Source organism: Heterodontus francisci, chromosome 18, assembly GCF_036365525.1.
Source record: "Heterodontus francisci isolate sHetFra1 chromosome 18, sHetFra1.hap1, whole genome shotgun sequence".
NCBI classification, from domain to species: Eukaryota; Metazoa; Chordata; class Chondrichthyes; order Heterodontiformes; family Heterodontidae; genus Heterodontus; species Heterodontus francisci.
In genome coordinates, this window is record NC_090388.1 from 29769747 (window position 1) to 29789651 (window position 19905).

Genomic DNA, 19905 nt, shown 5'->3' on the forward strand with positions numbered 1-19905 from the left:
TACTTGTTCACTTAATATGGTGCAGCACAAATCTGAAACCAATACTCACATGGGCACTCCCACTGTGGACAGCACCTGTCATTGTTTATTTGAACAGGCATTCCCAGAAAACCACAACTTGGCTGTGTCATATTAAAAGGGCACTGGAAGAAATAATGTAGAATCAAAAGATATATATACACAAAATGTATTCATTCATAAATATGGAGATTAAGTAATGTTTGATAAGATTTTTTCTGAGTTGTTAGTAATCAATTTCAGAAATTTGATGTTTTGATCCAAATACAAATCAGTAGCATTTGATAAATAGTCATGCCACTTTGTTCCAAAAGATTGCTGCTATTAGGAAGCAATTAAAAGAAAGGTATAAAATAACAATCTTTGTTTCAATGATGAAAGGAATATTAAGATTTTATGGAAAACATTGTAAAATTAGAAAGAGAACTTTGTTCCCATATTTAATGAAGTCTTTCACTCATTGCATTTGTTTAATCAAACCAAAAACACACTGATCAAGATCTAATCATGTTCGAGCATGGGAGCACTCGATATCTAAGAACAACTGAGACCATCACTGCAAAAACTCCAGGTGTTTAACCTTGGCTATGTCATAGATAGTGGTGAGTCAAGGTCCATCTAGAAATGCAGGCCTATATCTTCATTGCAGGGTATAATAAATATTGCAAAGATTAGCACAATGCCACGGCAAAAGACTGGGAGGAACGTTATTATGAAGCCTCAACTTAAGTTCTGCATTTATATCCTTTAACACTAGCTGTAAAATTGGCTATAGAGACAAGAGTTAGATTTTCAACTTGTCACCCCACCATAAATTCGGCATTGCAGATCGGTCGCCCTTTGTTAAACCACCTGATTTTCCCGTACATTGACATTAACAAGCACCCAATCCATGGCACTAGTTTTATCACTGGGCATAAATTGAAAATCTACTCCATATTGTTCTGTAAATTTTATTCATACTTTGAGTTTTTCCGTTTTATGTTGAACTAGTTGTGATGATAACATCAAAGCTATCTTATTTTTAAAAGAAAGGATTTTTGCAGGTGTAAGTTGCAAAGATTTGTACAGCTGCTCTATAGCTTTTTATAAATTACAATGTAAATTTTAGACCCTACATTTTGAAAACTATATCATTGCTCATAATTTATATTTATGCTACAGAGCCTGTGATTTGTTAAAATACAAAATCAGAGAAAGCATGCTTGTCAATCTGGATACCCACATATTAAGACTGGTCTCTCAAGTTCTACAGAAATTATAATACTTCCTGAGCTTTAAATATTCTTCACCAGAACACTCCCAGATCACATCAGATCTGGCAATTCCCCAACTTCCTACTTTAATTTTTGACCTAAAGTTAGAATGTATTGTGTATATTGATTTTTATAGAGAAACAAAGATGAAGGAGCCAAGCCCTTATTCCAAGTACCACTAAGGCTGAGAAAAGTAAAGGGACCAGGTAAATTAGTATGTATTGATTAAGTTAGACAAGGCTTGGGTTTTAAATGCCTAAAGATTGTAGGAGGAAGAAAATACATTCCACAGTTTTGGGTCCCTGGAAAAATGAGTCATAGTAGGAGTAGGCACTGAGTTTTGATTTAAAAACATTGAGAGTATAGGGATATATATTTGAGACCTGGCAGGAACAAAAGAATCACACCATCTTTGTACCACTAAAATAGAGAGAGGCAAGATAGGTTGACACAGAAAGAGGTTGAAAATTAGATGGATGGTCTATCAGATGTCAAGTTTCTTCTTACACCCTGCCCAGAGATGCAAGGGAGTGCTAGAAGAGCCTCCCCAAATATAGGAGCAGTGTCATCATTTATATTTATGTTATTTACTACTCTTGGATAGATTGAGCCATTATAGGGAGCTAAGATGCGCTGCAAGGTAGGTGCTAGATTAAAAGTAGCACATTGTTCCTCCTGGTAGGGGGTTGAGAGTCAGGCTAATGACCTGCCCAGATAAAAATTCAATTTATTATGGAAACAGCCCAGAGACAAGTCTATTACAGACTTGCAGATAAAGACAATGTTGATGTAAAACTTGATGTAAGGCAAGATCACTCTGATTAAAGTCAAATATCTTGCTCTGAACAGACAGCAGTAGAAGAATTGTGTTGCCTCATGTGCCACTTGGCACTGGAAACTTCAACTAAAAGCTATTGAGGAGAAAAGAGATGCTTGGAGATGGCTTTAATTAAGGATTAAAGAGACATTTGGATTTAGCTTTAATTGAGCAGGTGGGGAATTTCCAGCTGAGGTCAGGATCATGAGGCCTAGGATGTTAACAGATAAAGGATGGAGTACAGATAAAAAGTGGTAGCCATTGGTTAGATTTCTGAGAGAAATTAAGAAATTTGTTTTATTTAGTTTTTTAAAAAAGTATAAAATCAGCGAGATCCTTGTGATTCAGCCATTACAGCACAAAAGCATTGGATATTATATGCATCATTGGCGTACATTGGAATCACTGACAAAGGAGTGGATAAAGGGTCAGCCACCCAAAAATCAAAGTCCTCATATTTCATTATCAAATTAATATTTTCCCGAATATAAGAGTGGAAGATTCAATGGTATTCATTAAGTTTTCATTTCAGGGCACTATTGATTTTGTTTAAGCTCCCAATGTCATTTATTGCATTGATTTCAGTTGTTTTCTACCTCCTGAGTGAATGGAAAAATTGTTCTATGATGAACTAAATGATACGTTTTGAACCAAATCCAAAATCATTGCATAAGAAATGCTTCACTTAAAACAGTTACAAAAATAAAGTTGATATTTTTGAACGAATGCATGTCATATGCTTACATCTGTGGCAATTTCTTGCATTATTCAAGTTAGCACCTTACCCTGCCTGTTACTTCAATTAGTACAACTATCTCTTCCAAAAGAAACATTAACTGGGGGCTTTTCAATAGCATCAGTAGAGGTGGAGTTCCTAATCAAAATATCACAGGTTTATAATGCCAATCTTGATTGACATCAAATTTGCCTGCTTTCATTAGATGATTTACATACTTTTGTCCAGGCTATTAGATGGAGTATTGTGCATTGCTAGAGCACTTCATTTGAAGAAGCAGAAAACTGGCAGGGAAATATGCTCCATTGCAGAAGCTTCAGTGCTGTTGATAGTAGAGTAAAAGAAACATAATCCGGCATGTCTAATGATCCTTTTGTTAGCAAAACAAGAGGTTTAATGATGGATAACTGGATGGGAGGAGTAAGAATCATTGGGTGGGGGCAGACAATAGTAAAAGGAACAATGACGAGGGTAGAAGCACAAATAGATCCTTTTTTAAAAAAATAAGCGAGTGTAATAGAGAACGGATCAAACTATACTATGTACTAATATAATCTTTTAACATGAAATTTCAAGTTTAAGCAATTTTTCCAATTTCAGCACTTAAAGAAATCTAGAACTTTTATTTGCCATTTTGTAGGTTCTGTTTAAGGAGAATAAAGATTAAACTGCTCCTACTATGCATTGTGGTGGTGTCACTGATGGGGCTGCACTTTGAGAATAAGAGGGTGCAGTTGAGATACCAAATGTAATTGCAGTTTCTGGTTGAGGACTCGCTGGAGTCATAGAAGGAGGTGATGTCAGGTTAAAAGGAAAAGTCTGTGATGCAGAGAATGCTTCTGAAGTGGTTTTCTCCTGAACACTTGTAGCTGAAACAGAAACTGGAGAAGTCACTGTTGTCGACTGTATGCTTTGCGTTGTCTCAGTTATGACACTTATCTCTGGAGTCAAGGTAGCTCTGGTTGTTGTAAATGGTGCAACAGAGTGCCTGGTGATCTTTTCTGTCGATGTTTCTGTCTTTCCCACAGTTGAGGTCCTTTGCACTGTTGTGGTTTCTGTAGTTTCAGTGGGTATACTATACTGAGTCTTTAATATTGCTGGATGGGCAGTAGATACTGTATCATGTGTTGAGTAAATAATCCCTTCAGATCTGGTACTAGTAGCTATGGTTGAAAAAGCACTACTTAAAGCTGTACTTGTGGAAGATAGTATTTCTTCAGTTGTGTAAATGTGAGTTCTAGATTGGCTCGTAACTGCAGCTGTAGCACTTGTTGCTCCACTGCTCCCAACAGGAGTCATGGTGGTCCTTGTAGAACTTAAAATTGAAGGTTCCGTGGATGTAAAAGATGTTTTGTAAGCTAATGCAGAGGTAGTTACTGGGGATTTTGTGGTGACTGTTGTAATTGTTGGAACAGCTGTTCGTGGGGTTGATTTCATACTGGTATATTGGTCTGTAATGGAAGACGTTGACTGTCCTGCTGTTGGAGTCAATAATGTCGTGGGTGAACTGTATGCTGCCTCTGTTATAGCAGATGTTGTTGTCGGCTGTAGATAAGGTAAATCTGTTGCCGTGACATTGATACCTGTTAGAAAATAAACAGTTACTGTATCATTCACAGATTCCTGTACTTCAAGATCAAACTCATGAGCAGTACCTTTTTTCTATTGCTTCCGTTGAAGTTAACATTATTTCCCTTCACACATTGTTAGAACAAGAAGCTAATTACTGGAGTTCTTTTCCATTTACTAGTTATAAATCTGGGGGAACATGCCCTTAGAATAGGCTGACTGACTAAATGTGTACTTTTGGATGTAAGCCACTTTTAACTGGTGTCAGAGGCATTAATTTAGTTACAATAAAGTATTACATTATCAGAATAGTAATTATTTTGATTTTAGCATGTCTTCACTGTGTTTTGATATTTAACAGTATCATTTTGCTGACCAGAGTCCCTAGAATTAACTATAACATAAGAAAAATAATACCCATCAGTTTTGAAGTCTGTACTCTAAGCAACGTGACATTGGGAATGTGGAAAATTTTGTCAAAATTGGAGGCAAAGGCAAACTGAAATTTTCAAAGCATTAATGTTGAGTGTTATGTATTTGCTGGTTTGCTAGATATTTTATGTATCTGATTAATCTCAGAGCAATCCAGAGTTGACTCTAGTTCTAAGTCAACAACAGGTTTATTTACAGTACTTTAAAATATCTCAGCACTTACAAGGTTTCAGCACATTATCTCTACAGAACAGAGTATATGTTTACCAAAACTTTCCAGCATCTAGTTTCAGATTCAAAACACTTAAGCTCCACCCATGGGCTTAAATAATTAAGCACAGTGAACACTGATCAGTGAACAGACTAACACAATCAACTACAGATCATTTAAACCATTGAACACTATGGCCTGATTTTACATTGCCGCCACCAAAATTGGCGGCGACTGTAAATAATAGCGGCCTGCGCATTCGCACAGCCATCGCGATATTAAACGTGGCAGCTCATTTAAATGGCCAGGGCGGACTGCCACCCCCCCACACGCCCCCCCCGCCCCGATGACGTGGAGGGGGCGGACAGTCCATCCCCAGCAATGACGTCAGGCGCCACTACACAGGCACCAATGCCATTTTTAAAGGGCTTCAAGCCCTACATTGCAATTTAAATTTTTAAAGAAATACTCATTTTTTAAAAATATATAAAGTGACCCTGACCCTCTCCCACCCACCCACCCCCCCAATAAACATAGATGTAATTACCTGCTCTCTCCCAACCCCCCCCCCCAAAACACTTACCTTGTGCTGCCGACCTTCCCCCCCCAAAGTTCATCAACTTTCAACTTTACCCCTTCCCACCACCCCCTAGACCAATGAAATTAATCTGACCCCACTAACCCCCCCCTCCCCCACCCCCCCACCGCACTGAAAAGCTTACCTGCTTCCCCATCCCCATCAGTGTTCCGCCTTGGATACCCAGACAGGTATCTGAAGGTGCGGGAGTGCCTTCATATTTTGGTCCCGTCACCAAGCGGCGGGGGGGTGGGGGCTGCTACCACGAGGCCTTGCCGGCGCCAGCAATATCAGGCCGGGCCTTCGCTGCATCAAGGCCCATGGGGGGGGGCCTCTGCCGGAGGCATTTTCTGTGCCGCTCCCGCCCCCCACCCCCCCGACCACTACTCCCTTTTTACTAAAGACATTATTTTTGAATTAAAGTATTCTGAACAACAAACATATATATGTCAAGTCATTTCTTAGTGTTTGACTTGTCTGTTTTCTCTAAGTACAGAAATAGTCTTTAAGGTAGGAAGGTCTCTTGGGTCTGCGATTAGATTTACGAATTTGAGGTTGTGGATCTGTGTGATCAACTTAATGAGTCTGATGATCAATATCACTCATAGGAAAAGGAAATGTATCCTCATAGCCACTATCCTCAAAATATCTTGGTCTGCTCCCTATCAAACGTCCTGCATTCCACTTGGTGTTGTCATCCAATAAATAAGCATTGGTACCTAGCAACCGCTTGATCTGCTTTGGACCTGATACTGATGAATCAATTTTGTGGTTGCAATTTGATTGTTTGATTCAAACCCAATCTCCAACTTTAAACTGTGGTTTCTTGCACCTGTATGCTTTTCTATTGTCAATACTGCTAACACAACAACAAGCATATCAGCTACTCGGTTGCGTGAACTTGCAAGATACTCGACCGCGAAGTTATGCTGATGAAGACGATCTGACCATCTGTACATACGTAGATGTCGATGACCTGAACCTGACATAGCTAACAATGTAATCAACATTTGGTGATTGCTGCAGAAAATAAACGTTCTACCAAAAAGATACATGTACCATTGTTCACTTGCATAGATGCAGGCTAGTGCTTCCTGCTCTTCAGTAGAGTTCAGTCTCCAACAACGGGTGTGACACATAAGCTATTGGTCGTTCGCTTCCTTCAATGCTCTGTGAGAGTACAGCTCCAATTGCAGTTCCCGACACATCTGTTGCGATATACGTTTCCGCACGTGGGCTGAAATGCGCGAGGACTGGCAGAGATGCTATCTTTGCCTTTAACGTTTCAAACGCTGTTTGCTGTGCAACTGTCCAATTCCATTCAGCAGCTTGATGCAGTAGCTTCCGAAGAGGCTCCGCGATCTCTGCATACTTAGGAATGAATTTATAATAAAAGTTGGTAGTACCGAGGAATGATGTCAACCCTTTCACATTGGACAGTGTTAGAAGCGCATGAAGGGCTTTGACATTGTTGTGAGTAGGCTTTACTCCAGCTGCTGTCACTCTGAAACCTAGAAAGTCAATCTCGGATGCCGCATATGTGCATTGGTCATTGTTGAGCGTCAAATTGTGTTTTACAAGTCGAGTGAGCACTATTGATAATCATTGATCATTGTCCATTCAGCTTTGTCCCTTCTGTGGACAACGATGTCATCAAATAGGTTCAGCATCCCCTCAACATCTGACAAGACTGAAGAAATGATCTTCTGAAATGCGCTAGGTGCTGAACTTAGTCCATATGGCATTCTGCAGTACTGAAACACATCTGCATGGGTAAGAAAAGCTGTAAGATATCGGCTTTGTTCTGCTAGAGGTATCTGAAGATAACTCCATCGCATATCGAGCTTTGTGAAAATGGTGGAGTCATGAAATGTTGCTGACAGTCCTTGGATGACCTGCACATCTTTGCAAAATGGTTCCACTTTAAACATGAGTTGCACTTTTTCCCTTGAGCTGGACATGGCATTGTGAGTCGATGAGCATTTCCACTATTTGGACACAGTTTTGAAAGTATCTGACCTTGATGGGGCAAGTTTTTCTGAGGTTGCTGAGGTCTTCTTGTCTATAACCCTTGCACTGTCGCTGGTTGGGAAAGTTGTGTCTGCAACCCTGAGTCTAAGGGTGCTTGTTTGTGTAACCTCTTTGAATCTAACATGGCAGACTTGATTTGGACTGCCAAGGTCGTGGCATTTTACAAGGTTAAATCATCATCCTCCATGAGAAGACAGTCCCTAAATCGTGGAATTGAAGTTTTCGCAATTAATTTGTCATGAATTAATTTGTTGATTAGTGTGCCAAATTTACATGTAGAAGCCAATTGCTACAACACTGCCATGTATTGTTTAATGGGCTCACCATGTCCCTGGGATCTCTGGTGGAATGTATATCATTCAATCATCACACTTTTCTTTGGTCTGAAGTATTTTTCGAGAGCACTTACTGTCGCATCAAACGTAAATGTATCTTCTGTGAGCTGCTCGAATATGTGCTGTCCTTCTGCTCCGAGACAATGAACAAGTATTGCTTTCTTGTGGATCACTGCATTTAGTTTCAGTCTCAAAACACTTAAGCTCCATCCATAGACTTCAGCAATTAAGCACAGTGAACACTGATCAGTGAACAGGCTAACACAATCAAACACAGATCAGTTAAACCATTGAACACTACATTCAGCTACAAAATAACTGATCTAGCAATGTTAAATGCTTATTACTGCAGCTCTTCTCTGACTCTTTCGTCTCTCAACTCAATGAATAATAATCAAGGAATATGAAAGCTTGCAAGTAAATAAATTGAGACACTCACAGTCCTCCAGGTGGACGCATCTGTGTGTGACTTCATCAAGAAGCATGTTCTTCGGGCAATGTGCCATACATCCTTCTACCCTGCATGAGAAATTAGAAAGACTTATTTCTGTTTTCTTATATTTCCTCCCCAGTTCTCTTGGTGTCTCTGGGCCATGCACCAATTGCAAATGAGTGAGCAGGTAGGTAATCTGTTTACAAGACTCCCCAAGTTACCATCCATTATAAGGGATAACGTCTCTGGTAATTTTCTCTTCCACGGAGAGGCACTTTGGGAGGAACTTTTACTCAACTGACCCATAGGGAGCAGGTTGGCCAGAAAATCGTGGGGATCCCACAATCTGGGATTCCCCAAGACAAGTTTTAACTCCACAGCGTGTCAGTAACGTTAGCGTTCAGTTCGCGTGGCCGTCCAGTCAGGAGGGGAGCCAGTCGGTGAAGGACACAGCAGCAGATAGGTTCACGCTGGGAAGGTGGCAGTTGGGTTCATTGGGTGATGGGAGGGGCAGAGGATGAGAGGAGGGGGATTTGATCACGGGGTGGGGGGGTCAATCAGAGGGGTAGAGAAAAGGGAATCAATTGGAGGGGGATTCGATTGGAGGGGCATTGATCTGAATGAGTGGGATCGATTTGGGGGGGGAGTCAATCAGGAGGAAGAGGATTGATTGGGAGGAGGGGAGAGTTTGGGGGCCTTGTGGTGCAGCAGATCTTAAGCCTGAGGTGGGGATCAGAAACCCCGGGGGTGGAGGGAATCGTAGGCCTGGGGGGTGGGGGGGGGCTTCGGGGGAGGGGAAATCACAGTTATGGGTCTGGGCCAGGGAAATCAGAGGCCTCGTGGTGGAATTGGGAGCCTCAAAGAGAAGGCCATTGGGAGATACCCGATTGTGGAGGCTCCCCAGGCAGGCACCTGGATCCAGGAGCTAAATGTGAAGGTACTAACCTCCTGAATCCACCAAGTCCTCGCTCGATTGACATAAGTTTAAGTTGAACACTTGAATGACAATAAGGCTCATAGCCTCAGTATCATACCTAATGTTCCAAACCACCTCCTTGGAGATGGTTAGTCGCTGGCCATCCTTCAGTAAAAGCTGGAAATGGGCAGGTTGGAGGTGGGGTTGGATCAGGAAATCGATTTCTCAGACTTTAACATCCCACCCCACCCAAACATGCTCCTTTTTTAGGTTAAAATTCCCCTCCTTTATCTCTGCTCAACATTTCCCCAATAAGCTGCACTATCCATCACCCCCCGTGAAAAGGTTCAGTTAATTATTATTATTTGTTAATATGAAAAAATATGGGTTAAATATTTAGATAAAACAAATACAATATCTAGTTTAAAATAAAAACAGAAAATGTTGGACGCAGAAGGCTTGGCATCAACTCTGAAGAGAAAAAGAGTTAACGTCTCATGTCGATCCCTGCTGAGTATTTCCAGCATTTTTTGTTTTTATTTCAGATTTCCAACATCTGTAGTCTTTTGCTGTTATGATATTCAGTTTGCTCTGTTGCCTTTTGAGCTGACATTTATAATTAATTAGGAGAATACTGGATAACCAGATTTATATTTAAATGTATTACAATAAGTTCTAGCCATTTCTGTCATTTAAACTTGAATGTGAAAGCTCCACCAGCTTTTGGTCGCTCTGTCAGATGAATAGTTACATGATAACAAAGTGAGCCATCTGGTGGTGAGATAATAAGGGTGTAGTAAAAAACAGGTAATACTGGAAATAAGAACAAAGAACAAAGAACAGTACAGCACAGGAACAGGCCATTCGGCTCTCCAAGCCTGCGCCGATCTTGATGACTGTCTAAACTAAAACCTTCTGCACTTCCGGGGTCGGTATCCCTCTATTCCCATCCTATTCATGTATTTGTCAAGATGCCTCTTAAACGTTGCTATCGTACCTGCTTCCACCACCTCCCCCGGCAGCAAGTTCCAGGCACTCACCAACCTCTGTGTAAAATACTCAGCAGGTCTGGCAGAGTTCTGACCAAAGGTCATTCATTGACTGGAAACATAGGGCTAAGTTTTCCCGGCCCCATGATGGCCGGCTTGGGCAGAGGGCGGGAAAATATGTTTTCTGATTAAATCTGAAGTCAGACAGGGCTGTCCTCTCTCCCCTGTCTTGTTTGTTTGCTGCATTGAACTTTTTGCTGAGTCCATCAGGAAGGATGCAGGCATTAGCAGGGTGAAAATCCCAGGCAGCGGAGACGCACAAGTCAAAGCCTCTCTGTACATGAATGATGTCGCCATCTTCTGCTCAGATCCGCTATCTGTTCACAGGCTGATGAGCATCTGTGACCAGTTCGCACTGGCCTCGGGAGCCAAAGTAAATCGTGGCAAGAGCGAGGCCATGTTCTTTGGGAACTGGGCCGACCGATCCTTTGTCCCCTTCACCGTCAGGTCAGACTGCCTGAAGGTGCAGAGGATATGGTTCGGAAGGTCCTTGGTGTGCGCCAAAAACTGAAAGGAGCATGTTGCCATGGTAAAACAGAAACTGGGCATGTGGGAGCAGCGTTCTCTCTCCATTGTGGGTAAGAACCTGGTCATCAGGTGCGAGGTGCTCATGTTATTACTGTACGTGCGGCAGGTCTGGCCCATACCCCACTCTTGCACCATGACAGTCACCCGAGCCATCGTCCGGTTTATCTGGATATTGAAAATGGGCCGTCTCCGCAGGGACACAATGTTCAAACCTCTGGACAAAGGGGGCAAAACCATACTCAATATCGCTCCCATCCTAATGGCCACCTTTGTGTGCAGCTGCATCAAGCTGTGCGTAGAACCCCAGTACGAAAACACCAAGTGTCACTACGTAATAAAAACAAGAAATGCTGGAACCACTCAGCAGGTCTGGCAGCATCTGTGGAAAGAGAAGCAGAGTTAACGTTTCGGGTCAGTGACCCTTCATCGGAACAGGAGGTTCTATCTGTTCCTGGTGTTGCAAAGGATGGATCTGGTCAGATTGCCATGGAACGCTCCATTCAGTTGGACTGTGCCATGCTACCTATCCTTCGTGGAAAAGTATGTGCTGAAAAACACCTTTAACCACAAATCCATCAGGCAGTGGTCTGCACATAATGTCCTCAAGGCCCTGTGGGAAAAGGAGATGGTGGATCCTGTTGGATGGTCCTCTGAGCAGACTGTCAAAGTCATTTGGCAGAATGCCTCATGGACAGAACTTTTAAACAAGCACCAAGACATAGCTTGGCTGGTGGTGAAAAGGGCCCTCCTCATCAGATCCTTCCTGCAAGCCTGGAGTCTCACCGCCTCCGCACGCTGCCCTCAAGGTGGCAATGGTGGGGAAGAGACCGTCATCCACCTCCTTCTGGAATGTGCCTTTGCAAAGCAGGTGTAGAAAGAGATGCAGTGGTTTTTGTCGAAGTTCATCTGGTGCAGCTCTGTAACACAGGGCTCAGTGCTCTATGGTTTGTTCCCAGGGGGACACAGCGAGATAAACATCAACTGCTGCTGGAAGACAACCAACTCGGTGAAAGACGCTCTTTGGTCTGCCTAAAACTTGCTGGTCTTCCAATGCAAAGAATTGTCCACGACCAAGTGTTGCAGACTGGCACATTCCAAGGTCCAGGACTATGTGCTGAGGGACGCACTGAAGCTTGGGGCAGCCGCCACAAAAGCTCATTGGGGAAAGGCCACTGTGTATGGTCCTTCCGCCATAGTATACCAAGGGGCTGGAACCCGTGTAAAACCCCTCGGGCTGGATGTAATGCAAATGTACATTGCATATAAAATGGAATGGCAAGAGTTGTGAGGCATCTCATGTTCTGTATCGAAGGAATCTGATCTCTATTGCACATTCTGAAATGTCAAATTTGAACTGCTTTTTAATGTATACTTTACAAATTTTTATGAATAAAGTATATTTTTGAAAAAAGAATCATTTAGAAGGTACACATACAATTCTAAATATGTTGCCTACTACCTTATGTTCAACAAGGCCTTCTATGCTAACAGGCATACTTTTAAAGCAAACATTAATGTCTGTAGAATGATGTGAAAAATAAGTCTTGGGCACTCAACGAGCTCAATTTTAAGAACCCATCGCCGATCTCTCTGCATGACAAAGAGCTGCCTCAATCTCTTGCTCAGCAGCTCATTTAAATAACTGAAGAGGCCCACCCACCCCAATCACGTGGAGGGGGCGGGCTGTCCGTCAGTGGCAATGCTGCCTGTGCGCAGGCACTAGCACCCTTTGTAAAGGGCAGCCAGCCCTGTTGGCATATTTAAATTTTTAAAGATACACCTCCCAGAATTTATCAAATAAATTTCTAATGCCCCTTTGCCACCCCCAATAACAATTACATTAACTGTTTGTCCTTCCCCCCACCAAAACACTTATCTTTTCACTCTGACCTTCCTCCAACCCCCAGACTGCACAATGTTTAAAGTTCACCCCTTCCCACCATCCCCTACACCCATTACGTCTATTTGACCCCATTCCCCCCACTGCACTGAAAATCTTAACTCCTCCCTCTCCCCACCAGTGTCAAGCTGGCTTTCCCCAGACAGGGAATTGAAGGTGTGGGAGTGCCAATCACTGCACTGAGGATTGCGAGCCTGGAAGATTAAAGGTCAGCTCATTTAAATGTATTCATCCCATTCATTTAAATATTGTAATTCAGTTCCCATCACCCAGCGGTGGGGGGGCCATCACGGAGCCGCCCCGCCACCAGGTGAATCGGGCCAGGCCCTCCTGGCGTCGGCCTCCATGGCAGACCTCATGCTGGAACAATCTTCCACTTCCCCCCACCGTCACGGAGCCGGATGTCGTGGGCTTGGTAAAATCCAGCCCAACATTTGTACTTCCCACTCCGCAGTTTGAAAGAATGTGCATATACCACTAGTTTAAGTTACAAGCCTGTGTCCCACTACACTTTCAGTGTAATTGCTTCTTTTCACACATCATAGGCTTATCTTCAGGGCATTTTGGAGTTGTCAGCATTTTTCAAGCTGTTGGTCAGCTTTTCTTAGTTTTCCAGGTTGTTGTGTATAAATATCTATATAAGACATTAGTTCAGGCCAGCTTTGGAGAGTTACAGAAGAGATCTACTAGAATGGTTCCAGGGATGAGGGATTACAGTTACATGGATAGATTGGAGAAGCTGGGGTGGTTCCCCTTAGAGCAGAGAAAGCTAAGAGGAGATTTGATAGAAGTCTTTAAAATCATGAAGGGTCTAGACGGAGTAAATAAAGAGAATTTTCAATTGCTGAAAGGTCGATAACCAGAGGACACAGATGTAAGGTAATTGGCAAAAGAACCAGAGATGATGGGAGGAAAAACATTTTTTATACCAGTGATTAGGATTTGGAATACACTGCCTGATAGGGTGGTGGATACCTATTCAACAGGAGCCTACCTTAGGAAATTGGATAAATACTTCAAGGAGAAAAATTTGCATGAATATGGAGAATGAGTCGGGGAGTGGAACTAACGGAATTGTTCTTCAAAAGAACTGGTGCAGGCTTGATGAGCAGAATAGCCTCATTCTGTGCTGTACCATTTGATGGTATACTTGTGTCCAATCTTCATGAATAATAACTATACATAAATTTCAATTTGCCAGTAAGCAAAAGGATATAGGAACATAGGGAGTGGGCCATTTAGTCTTTCGGGCCTGTTCTGTCATACAATGAGATCATGGTTGATCTGTGACCTAACTGCATAGACCCACCTTTGCCCCATAACCCTTAATACCTTTGGTCAACAGAAAGCTATCAATCTCAGATTTAAAATTAACAATTGAGCTAGCCTCAATTGCTGTTTATAGAAGAGAATTCTAAACTTCTAGCCCCTTTTGAGTGTATAAGTGTTTCCTAACTTCATTTGAGAGGCCTGGCTGTAATTTATAGACTGTAACCCTTAGTGCTAAACTCCCCAGCCAGTGGAAATAGTTTCTCTCTGTCTATCCTATCAGCTCCCCTTAATAACTTTAAAACTTCAGTACAGGGATTACAACCTGAGTTTGTGTAATCTCCTTGTAATTTAACTCTTGGAGTGCATATATCATTCTGGTAAATCTATTTCCTCCAAGTCCAATACAACCTTCCTTTAAGGATGGGGATTCCACCTCCAAGAGCTGCCAGCCAATCAGAAGGTCGGCAGCTCAGTAGTATTGGCAGCGCCACCAGGAGCAGTGGCCACTGCTGGTACTACAGAAGGCCTGGGACCAGGCCCAGCACTGGATAGGTCAGAGGTGAATGAGGTGGAGTCACCAGGGCCAGTCCGGCAGCCCCGGCGATTGTGGGGGGTGGGGGGGGGAGGTGATGAGGACAGGGTGGGGTGTCACTGGAGGTGTGGCCTTTGCTGCTGTGGCTCTCCATGGGCCACAGATTGCCCATGGAGGAAGCCTTGCGTCCCACCCCCAAGCCCGCAAGGAGGCCACCTTGTTTAACTGGATGACCTTCGTGTGTGGTGGAGGTCTCCCCCCGCCACTGGTTTAATTCCAGCCGCAGCGAGAAAAGGTGGCTACTGATTGGCCACTTAAGGGCCTCTATTGGCCTCTGGGCAGGAAAGCTGTCTTCAGCCTTTCCCACTCCCAACTTAATCGTGTGCAAGGGGAAGGCAACGGGTCCTCCACCCCTGCCATCCATCGCAATTCTATGGGGCCCCATGCCACCTGGATTGTCTCCGAGGGCCTCATTAAATTCCACTCAATATTCCTGGTGTCCAACAAGGGCTTTGTATAGCTGTAGCATAACTTCTATCCCCTTGTATTCGAGCTGTCTAAATATAAAGGCCAGCATTCCATTAGCGTTTTTGATTATTTTGTGTACCTGTCCAAGACATTTTAGTGATCTATATACATGGACCCCCAAGTCTTTCTGGACCTCCACTGTTTCAAGCTCATCATTTAGAAAGTACCCTGTTACATCCTTTTAGGTCTAAAATGGATGACCTATACTGAAATTCATTTGCCACAGTTTTGCCCATTCACTTAGTCTATTATCATCTCTTTGCATTTGTTTCCATTTACACTACTTCCAATGCCACCTAGCCTTGTGTCATCAGCAGATTTAGATATGTGGATTTTTATCCCATCATTTAAGTCCTTAATAAATATGGTGAATAGTTGAGGCCCCAACAAACATCCTTGCGGAACACCACTACTCATATCCTGCCAATTAGAGTACCTGCCCATCATCCCTACTCTCTGTCTCCTGTTGTCAGCCAATTTCCTAACTAGGTCAATAATTTGCCTTCAATTCCATGAGCTTCAACTTTAGCTAACAGTCTCGTATGAAAAATGTCATCAAATACCCTGTGCAAGTCCATTTAAATAACATTCATTGACATTCCCAGGTTTGTTAGGCATGACCTACACTTTGTTTTACTGGATGACCTTCGAGCCATGCTGGCTCTTGCTAATAAGCTGAAAATTTTCAAGGTGTTCACTGATTATAGATTCTAGTAATTTCCCAACAGCAGATGTTAGGCTAACTGGTCCACAATTCCCCTCTCTCACATTTCTTAAAAAGAGGAATGATATGTGTAATTTTCCAAACTAAAGGAACAGTTCCCAAATTGAGAGAACTTTGAAAGATTATAGTTAGGGAACCTGCAATGTTCTCACCTACTTCCTTTAACACCCTGGGATGGAAACCATCTAGTCCTGGGATTTAGCACTCTTGAGTGCTGTTATTTTCTTAATTACTATTAATTTGCTTACAGTAATTTTGGTGAGTTCTCGTGCCTGATTCAATATTAGTTTCCTTGGGATGGCCGGCATGCTGTCCTCCTCCTGTACTGTAAATACTAATGCAAAGTAATTCTTTAACATGTCCGCCATTTTCTTATTTTTATTTGCAACATTACCATTATCAGTTTTGATTGCTCCCGACCACTCTCCTTTTCCTAATTTAATTATTTAAAAAATGTATTGATTTTGATATGGCTTGCAAGTTTCTTTTCATACTCACTTTTTGTAGCTCTTACTATCTGTTTTGTCACATTTTGTTCTTTATATAACTCCAGCTGCCAGAATCTGTGCTCATTTTTGAACTTTTGTATGATTTTTCTTTTAGTTTTATGTTAATCTTTACTCTTTGGTCATCCATGGCTTTTTTCTGCAAGTAGAGCCCTTACCCCTTTGGGATATTAATTGGTTCTGTACCACATTAAATTCTTTTTTGATCACCTCTCACTGATCTTCTATCATTTTACCCATTAAGAGATTTGACCAGTTTACTGTGGGCAGTCTCTATCTCATCCAATTGAAGTCAGCCTTACCTAAATCTAGAATCTTAGTAACTGTTTCTCCCTTTCAAACACTGTGTTGAAAGAGATCATGGCCGGAATTATAGGCTCTCTCTCAAAGAGCGGGCGAGTGGCGGTGGAGCGTAAAATGGATTGGGAGGCTCTGGGGGCCCTTCCCAACCTGCTCACACCTCCGCCTCCATTTTACACGGGGTGGTGGTGGCAGGAAATGGCCTGCCCATCCAAGGCCTATCAAGGCCCTTAAGTGACCAGTTAATGGCCACTTCAGTGCCTCTTCCTGCCGCCATGGGGACTTTACTGTTGGCAGGTGGGCAGCCCAGGCCCAAGAAAAGCCACCTGTTAGAAGTAGGCAGTTTTCTGACAGCCTAGAGAGTCCCTCCTGATCAGGCACCCTGTGCCCGACGCAGGGCCATCCCTGATGCCTCAACAACCCCCAACACGTTCCCCCCCCCCCCCCCCCCCACCAACCGTCCCCCCAGTCAACCACCCGTGCCTTGCCTTGCCGGGGCCCGACTAATGACCCCCTGCAAGGCCCCAAAAACTTACCTCTTTTCCGTCCTCTCCAACATCTTGATCATGAAGCTGGGTTGCAGTCCCAGCAGTAGCCACTGCTCCCGGTGGCACTGCTGGGACTAAGAGCTGCTGGCTCCATTTGGCGGGACTTCCTGCCTCAATGAGGTCAAAGTCCCGCCTAAGACCAACTAAGGGCCTGAGGACCATAAAATCCAGACTGGATCCCCAGGCCTGGCAGAGGCGGGATCGCCCCCGACTTTTCAGTTGGTGGACGGCTCCTGACCGACTAGCACAAAATTCCATCCCATATTATGATCGCTATCAGGTAAATGTTCACACACTGTTAGGCTGTTAACTAAATCTGGCTTATTACTAAATCTAATAAATAATATGGCATGCCCCCTTGTTGGCTCTAAAACATTATTGCTGCTGAAAACTAACCTAGATACACTCAAGAAATGCACTACCTTTCTGACATGTGCTTGTCTACTTATCCCATTCTATAGGCAAGTTAAAGTTCCCCATTAAAACCACACTGCCTTTGCCACATGCTTGTTTAAACTTTGCATTTATACAATTTATTACTTCACAGCTGCTACCGGGGGGCTTTAAAACAATGCCCACTACAGACTTAAATCTTTTTCTACTTCATAATTCTATCATAAATTCTCCACTTCCTCCATACCTCTTGATATATCCACTCTTATCACTGATTTCATGCTTAATCATGAAGGCTGCTCCTCCCCCTCTACCATTTTCCCCACCTTTCCTGTAGAGCTTATAACCTGGTATATTTAGTTTCCAGTCCTCACCATCTTACAGCCATGTTTCAGTAGTTGGTACCATGTCATACCCTCCCAGTTGAATTTTCGCCTGCAAATCATTCAATATTTTCCTTGTATTCCTTGAATGTTTGTATAAAGCACGCTGATTTGAGCCACATCACAGTAACCTGTCTTTCTGCTCTAATGTTTACCCACATATTTCCCTCTCCTGGTTTAACTACTTTACATTCTTCAGTTTTGCCTTGACTAGTAGTGCCGAAAGCACAATTTTTTTGACCACTACAACCACGACAACGTGTATTTATATAGCACCTTTAGCATAGTAAAATGTACCCAAGGCACTTCACAGGAGCGTTATCAAACAAAATTTGACACCGAGCCACATAAAGAAATATTAGGGCAGATGATCAAAAGCTTGGTCAAAGAGGTAGGTTTTAAGGTGTGTCTTAAAGGAGGAAAGAGAGGTGGATAGACGAGAGGCTTGTGGCCTTGACAGATGAAGGCACAGACACCAGTGGTGAAGCAATTAAAATTGGAGATGCCCAAGAGGCCAGAATTGGAGCAGCACTGAGATCTCAGGGGGTTGTCAGGGTGGGGGAGATTTCAGAGCTAGGGAGGGGCGAGGCCGTGGAGGGATTTGAAAAGCAGGATTACTCTACCCTTTCATATTAGAAATATAATTTATCTTACCTTTTCCACCTGAGTCCTACCCCTCCCCCACCCCCTGCCACATTTATTAATTTAAAAGTCTGCCTGGCCACCTTACTTATCACTTCCTTTCAGACCCTGGCCCTATCCTGGTTCAGGTGGAGTCTGTCCCATTGGTACAGTTCCTTCCTGTCCCAGTACTGGTGCCAGGGTTACACTTTCCTACACCATTCTTTCAGCCACATGTTTACCTCCCTAATCTGCTTATCCCTATGACAATTTGCATGTGGTTTGGCTAATAATTCAGAAATTACAAGTGTTGAGGTCCTGTTCTTCAATTTAGCTCCTAACTCCTAGTGCTATCCAAACAGGACCTCTTGCCTACACTTTCCTATCTTGTTGGTCCCAACATGGGCCACAATTACTGGATCCTCCCCCTCCTTCTTCAACATCCATTTAATGTGAGATGTCAGTCACCCTGGCACAAGGATGGCAACTTAGCCTGTGTGACTCTCAATTCTGCTTACAAAGGATGCTATCTGTCCCCCTACTTATTGAAACATGGGCCATGGGATATAGTTCATGTTTTCAAAATGACTCTTACAGAATTATATATTAATAATAAACATCCAGTAACAAAACATAGGTTGTGTTTTATATTGCATTCAATTATGCAAATACAAATACAAATTCTGAACTCCTGTATTTTCCACATTTATAAAATCTACAGACACTTACGGTGGTAGAAACTTGCAGGCTATTGCATGAGGGTCACTGCACGTTTTGATACAAGGGCTGGCGCAGGCTTCATATCTAAATTCACACATTGTTCTGTATGGTATAACTTTGCTGCTTTCTGAAAGAAAATGATAAAATGCCTTACATTAACCTGTGGCTTTATTTAATGCTTAAAAAACCCCAAGAAACCCCAAAATACTTTCTAATTCACCTAAAAGTAAAGCAAATTGCTGTGCACTGGGAGATGATCGAGTTTTCTCTCATGTTTTGTTAGCTGTCACTTTAAAATATAGTCATTGTAAACAAGGGACCAGAATTTCATAAGAACCTGGAGCAGAGAACTGCCAAAAGCAGGGAAAGCAGCAGAGGGAGTGAGATATCGGGCACTACATAGAAAGACTGGCTCTGTGCCTGAAAAGCAGCAAACACGATTTCCTGTGGGAAGGTGGTGGTTCTATCCTCCCCCATAAATGGTGTTAGGTTTAAAAGGAAATAGGACCCCCCGCAATTATGTGGATAAATTGGAGAAGCTGAGGATGTTCTCCTTGGAAAAGAGAAGAT

General features: G+C 42.8%; 1 protein-coding gene across 1 annotated transcript in view; it reads right to left on the bottom strand.

The window, feature by feature from the left end:
• The window catches only part of otogl (otogelin-like), a 215168-nt gene that overhangs the window by 57105 nt on the left and 138158 nt on the right, over window positions 1–19905 (bottom strand). The window contains exons 31-38 of the mRNA XM_068050050.1: window positions 19345–19462; window positions 8422–8501; window positions 6740–7208; window positions 6363–6654; window positions 4814–4895; window positions 3571–4410; window positions 871–962; window positions 50–143 (exon numbers count right to left, since the gene is read on the bottom strand). Coding sequence (XP_067906151.1) covers window positions 50–143; window positions 871–962; window positions 3571–4410; window positions 4814–4895; window positions 6363–6654; window positions 6740–7208; window positions 8422–8501; window positions 19345–19462 — 2067 coding nt within the window. The remainder of the gene's footprint in view (window positions 1–49; window positions 144–870; window positions 963–3570; window positions 4411–4813; window positions 4896–6362; window positions 6655–6739; window positions 7209–8421; window positions 8502–19344; window positions 19463–19905) is intronic.